Genomic DNA, 6,327 nt, shown 5'->3' on the forward strand with positions numbered 1-6,327 from the left:
ATTTCTGCATGCTATTTATTTCAGTGCAGGCAGAAAGCTGAGACTGAATGTACCAAGAACCAGTTGAATAGTATGACCAACTAAATGGTTGAGCTCTGAGTGCTCTGATAGATCTTTTCTCAACTTATAGGAGGGAAAGCAGTTGAGGAAGACATCTGATGTCTGCCTCAGGTCTCCACATTAAAGCATACACATATACTTGCATACTGGCACACATTCAAATGTTTGTATATTTGTGTGTAGGTGTGTTCTAGAGAATACCATTAATAAGAGAATGTGTTGTAAATTATTTAAATGATTTATTCCCTATTTTTGAATATGCATTTATCATGTTCATAATTAACAGATTATATATTTACTATATATGTAAAATATGATGATGAAACTCTAAGATTTTCGAGGTTTTAGTCTTGGTAGTTTGGATCAGATATTGAGAGTAAATGTGTTAATACACTGGACACAAGATCCAAGTTAAGGACATTGGTCAAAAAATATAGTGTAGTTGTGTGCAGCAGTGTACAGGTATGTCTCAATACATGAAAATTCTGAGGCAAGGTTGTTCATCTGAAGCCAGACTGGGATACATGGTGAAATCTTGTTTCAAAAAGAAGAGAAAGAGCCAGGCTCATACCTTTAATCCCAGCCCTCAGGCACTAGAAACAGGTGGATCTCTGTGAGGTCAAGAACAGCCTGATCTACAGAGAGGAGTTCTACCACAATCAGTGCTAAATGAAGAAACCCTGTCTCGACAAAATAAAACCAAACCATATCAACCACCAACCACAAAAAAATAAAAATAAATAAAAAGGAAGAGAAAAAACTTTTTGTGAATAAATAACAAATACACATATCCTCAGTTGAGAACATTCTGGCTAGTTTTATTTCAAGTTGACACAGCCAGTGTTATGTGAGAAGAGGAAACACTACTTGAGAAAACACTTCCAAAAGGTCATGTTTTACGCAGGCCAGATTTTAGAAAATTTACTCAGTTGTTGATTGGTGAGGCAGGTCTCAACCCTTTTGGGATAGTTCCAGTTCTGGGCTGATAGCCCTAAGCCCTATAAGAAAGCAAGCTAAGCAAGTCATTGGGAGCAAACCAGTAACATCACCCCTCCATGGTGTCTGGATCAAACCTGCCTCCAGCTTCCTTCCATGTTTGAGATCCCACTTTGGCTTCTCTCAGTGGACTGTAGTTTGGGATATGTAAGCCATCTAAATCCTTTAAGTTGTTTGTGGTCATGCTGTTTCATCGCAGCAATAATAACCAGAACTAAGACATAGGATTTACTTAGGTTTTTAAAAACACCATAACCCAACAGGAACAATATGACAAATTCTTTCTTCTAATCAGATGATGTGTTTATAGGAATATATTTATAATGAGGTAGGAAACACTTATCCAGAAAGGACTTATTCATACCATTTTTAGTGCCCTGTCATGGTAATAATTGGAAGCTATTGATATTCCTGGAAGGACAAAGAAAGAATTGCTAGACTCCTAGAACTGAAGAGAGGACCTATATAGATTTCAGTGCATTGGGGAGAAGTTAATGACTATAGCATTTATTGGTGTGTTACTCAGAAATCCATGTACTGAACATCATAATGCATATCTTTGTTCTCTTCTTTGTTGTCTAGCCATGGCATCAATGCTAGTGCTGCTGTTCCTGGCTGCTGTACTGACCCCATCCCTTCTTCAGGATGACTATGAGGTATGGGTAAGATTTAGTATTTTTTCAGAACAATTTAGGCAACTATGAAGTCTAGGCTAGCAAGCAACTAGATGACTTTTCAAAGTTTTAAAAGACCAGAATGTGTTGTAAGTCACAAAGTATTCATTGATAGTTCAAAGCAGATAAACTTATTTTAAAGTTGTGATGCATGAACTTGTAGCCCTAATTATAAGTGAATATTAAACATGGTCAGTTAGGTTGGTTAAATTAAAATGGTTAGGTTCATGCAATATCTAAATGAACAGGCATATATTCATTACACAATGTAGATATCAAAGAAAAGGCTGGAGACAAATATATCATAGTACATTTTGTATAAAGAACAATTAAATTGTATTTTTGCTAGGTAATTTAAATATAAATATTGATATTAATTCATAATAACTTTTTCTTTTTAATGTGGTCACGAGATTAAACTTACACCTGATATTTGCATTATATTTGTATTGGATTTTTCATGTCTCTGGATTTATTTTTGAAAGTTTCTCTTCTAAGAATTATTATTTCATTTAATCCATTTCAGTGTGGTCTTCACAGAAACTTCTTGTTATATTTCAAATAACACAATGTCATCATATATATCATATATATACATACATATATATATATACACACATATGTATATATGTATGTATATATGATATATACATATTATAATATTTTTGAATCTTTATAGATTATTTGAAAGATTATTAGTCTATTTTCAATTTTAAAAGTTTTCTAGAATGTAGCTAGGTATGATACTAAATTACACTTGCCTAAAATGCAAAAGTCTTTAGGGTTGATCCTCAGCAACACATACATACCAACACACACACACACACACACACACACTCCAAGTTGTTAAGTACAACTATTATGCAAACAGTAAGTATGTATATGAGCCAAATATTAATTATTTGTAATATATTTTTATATTTAAATAATCACAGTGAGGCTTAGTCATCTTTTAAAATGACAGAGAATATGGGACTAGCAAAGATACTTCTCATCTGTTGAGAAAGCTATCAAATTTAAAAACAATGCACATCGCTGTAATCCTCATGCTGTTCTCTGACCTGGACATTGGTTACAATTGGAATTCATCAAGAGTAGGGAGTGCCAATAACTGGATAAAGCTGTTTTGGAATATAAGTTGTATGGGTTTTTTTGTTGTTGTTGTTGTTACATAACCAAATTAGCAATTTAGACACTATTTATCTTATCATCTAAGTGTTCTTTCAAGTTGTTTGTATTCCCAGTTTCTTTCCTAAAGTGATTGTGTTTTATAGCACCTTTGAAGCATCTATTCTCCCTCTCTTCTTCCCTGACACCTCTATTCACTTTTTGATCTACTGGTATCTCTTTAGAGAATTTCAAGATACAAATAGCAAAGCAATTCCAAGTCACCTTTGATGAATGAATGTTTCTTTAATAGTTACCATGAAGAACTGATGTCTCTATCACTCATTTCTGTTCCCCTGTCTTAACTTTGTGCTGTTGCAATTATTAGATCATATTACTTATCCAATATAAACCCTTTAAGAAGTTTTATCCTCACAGCCCCATGTTTCTATTATCTTTTTAAAAAATGCTACCATTGCCTGTTAAGAAAATAGATGCATATTTATTATCTCTTGGAGCTTTTAGGTACCAAGGAAGGTAAGTATAGCAAGCAGAAAATAATAATAGCTTTCTCAGAAGGAATATATTATATCTTTAAAAAGGTAAAAACCTTAAGTAAGGTTTTCAAGTTAAAATGGAATATCTAAGGAGATATACCTTCGTGGATAAGCACAGTTACTGCTCTTGCTGAATATACTTTGGTTTCTATTACTTACCTCAAGTGGCTTATATCCATAACTCCAACTCCAAGGGATCCCTTCTACCCTCTTCTGGCCTCAGCAGGCATTGTGCTCATCTATACAAACATATATGTGGGGGGAGGGGGGGTGGTGGGCTGTGAGAATCAGCTGGGTGCTTGGTTGAGCTCAAGCTTGGAACCCTGGAATCTTATTGGACTGCAGGAGTTCAGCTCTGCTCCCAGGCCCTGGTTCTTTTCATTTAGTTTCAGCCCTCCAACAACCACTTTCACAGAGAGGTCTATGGCTAACAATCAGGAGGAACAGGCCTCAGGCCCTAGAGAGATTTACATACTAATGAGATACCTGAAGGCCAGAGGGTGGAGCCAATTAAGCATTCTTCCCCAGCCCCTCCCCCCTCTCCCTATTTAACTCAGGTCTGCTCTGGGTTTCTGGGGGTGCATCCAGATCCATCCACCATCCACCATGACATTAAAGCCTATAAAAACCCATGGAATTTCTCTTGTATTTGGGGCCACACTGTGAGGAGCCATTAAGAGCTGCTGTGCTTAACATCCCCCTGGAGTAACCCTCAGCATATCCAGCCACCTTACCCACACGTATACACTTAATTAAAGCCAAATATTTTTAGAAAAATTATTCCTTTTCCTTAATAAATAAACACTGAAAAATATTGTTGCTTTACCTTATAATAAAATATGAAGATTTTCCAGCAATGACTTAAAAATGTACACTCTTTCTGTCTTAGAAATCACTAGCCATGTGAAATCCCTTGGCTCAAGGCATTTGTTAGTGCATTCAGAACATAAAACAACAGTTAGATGTGGACATGTAGCAAATACTAGCAATACAGTGTGATTAGATATATGTGTGTAATGTCTGCAGTAACTTGAGAGAAATAAGCACTGCAGGAAAGAGAAACAACTTATTCCAGCAGTAGGATAAAATGTATGTGAGGGTCTGTCCAATGATAATTAAGCTGTAACAACTTGCTTTACACTAAAAGAGAGGATTTGAAGTATGCTTCTACTATCAAGAGTTTTTTTATATCTTTGCCAATTCACATAATATCACACTATCTACCTGTCCTATATAAACACAAAAACATAAAATTAAATATCAGCATCTGAGTTAACAAGTTTATTTATGTTCACTTATTTGTAAAGCCAACAATACTCAAGCATTTTCAAGAACCCATTGCCTAAAAATTAACTTTAATATTATATTAGATAAAACTCTTAGGAGTGATCATAAAATCCTATTACACACAAAAATTTCTTACTGTAAGAGATAACTGAATGTACACATACAGTGTGTCTAGAACTCCATAATCTCATAAGCTTCCAAATTCCTTGTCAGAGTTTGGCTATCTCTTTCAAAGATCTATAATAAATTATGTAATTTATCCTTAGTGGTTCCTTGTTACAGCCTAATTGTGTGTGAATGACTTCAGGTTTTCTACCACGCATTACTGTCATTATAGGCTTCCCTTAAATAAAAATTGATTATTGTAGCATCAGTAGAGTATTTACTATGTTTTTGTTTTCACTTTTACTTTGACATGCCATGAATTCATTCCTTATTTTCAAATTTTCTGTTTAAAATGTCTCTGAAAAAAGTTACAGATGTTCTTGACATTCAGTTTTAAGGTTAATGACTAATAAATATTCTCTGAGCACTTTTATAATGATTGTCATTCACCTTAGCCATCATTTTAACCATTTCATATAACCTTATCATACACTAATGTAACTTTCATTTTATTTTCATTTAGAATAATGGGCTTGAGGATTTGTCAACCACAAAACCATCAGTCCAAGAAGAGATTGTAAACAAGCACAACCAATTGAGAAGAATGGTTTCGCCATCTGGTAGTGACTTACTAAAAATGGTGAGAGCTCACATCAGGACAGTGCTTTTTGGAGAGCTGTGTTTAGAGCCTGCTGATAGCACCTGACTCCTCCTGTTTGATTTTAAAGGGTCTGGCTCTATTTTAGTCTCTATTTTTAAAAATATACTTACTGTTTTGTTTATATGTATGAGTATCTGTGTATGTGTCTATATATTATGACATGCATGTAAGATCAGAGTTTTTTCTCCACTTCTATGTCTTCAGCCATGATATGTTTAGAGTAGAATGTATTAAATTCCCTTTATAAAAGTGACTCATTGGTGTTCTGGAGTTATATCAATTACAGTCACAGAACTAAAAGTGAATCTTTTGACTTTTCTCTTTAGTAACAAGACACTGTGTTATATTTTCTCTCTCTCTCTCTCTCTCTCTCTCTCTCTCTCTCTCTCTCTCTCTCTCTCAATCTAGGTCAGGATATCTCTACTTTATGACCTTTTATCTAAACTGTCTTCTGTCTTAGATCCAAATCTACAGTCTGTATTTCTTTTAAATTCATTCAATGTATAAAAATAAAACTAACATTTATGAGACAACTTTTTACAGGTGTAAAAATAGTCATAGTGCATCCCCATAGTTAGTGTTTCTTGTAGTACAGCAATAGTGTAATGTCTTTATGGTTCCTGTTGTGATTTCTATAAATCATTAGCCCATTAAATATTTTAATATTTTTGGTGATCTTGGGAAGAGAGACTACTTGTATTTCTTTGAAATAAAAAAGGTATAAATAAGTGGGAAGAACTTCGGATATAGATTATGAAATGACCAAGCAGACAATTACAAGCATAAAAGTGCCATGGAAAGTAAGGGAAGAGGAAGAAAATAGAACATATGTGACATCAAAGGGAGGCTATGGGTGAGAGAGCATGAGAGGATGAGCAGA

General features: G+C 34.5%; 1 protein-coding gene across 1 annotated transcript in view; it reads left to right on the forward strand.

Annotated features, from left to right (window-relative positions):
* The first annotated feature begins 1,640 nt into the window (after window positions 1-1,640).
* The window catches only part of LOC117722270 (cysteine-rich secretory protein 1-like), an 11,903-nt gene continuing 7,216 nt past the window's right edge, over window positions 1,641-6,327 (forward strand). Inside the window, exons 1-2 of the mRNA XM_076914648.1 lie at window positions 1,641-1,712; window positions 5,310-5,426. Of these exons, the coding sequence (XP_076770763.1) occupies window positions 1,641-1,712; window positions 5,310-5,426 (189 nt within the window). The remainder of the gene's footprint in view (window positions 1,713-5,309; window positions 5,427-6,327) is intronic.

Source organism: Arvicanthis niloticus, chromosome 17 (genome assembly GCF_011762505.2).
Source record: "Arvicanthis niloticus isolate mArvNil1 chromosome 17, mArvNil1.pat.X, whole genome shotgun sequence".
NCBI classification, from domain to species: domain Eukaryota; kingdom Metazoa; phylum Chordata; class Mammalia; order Rodentia; family Muridae; genus Arvicanthis; species Arvicanthis niloticus.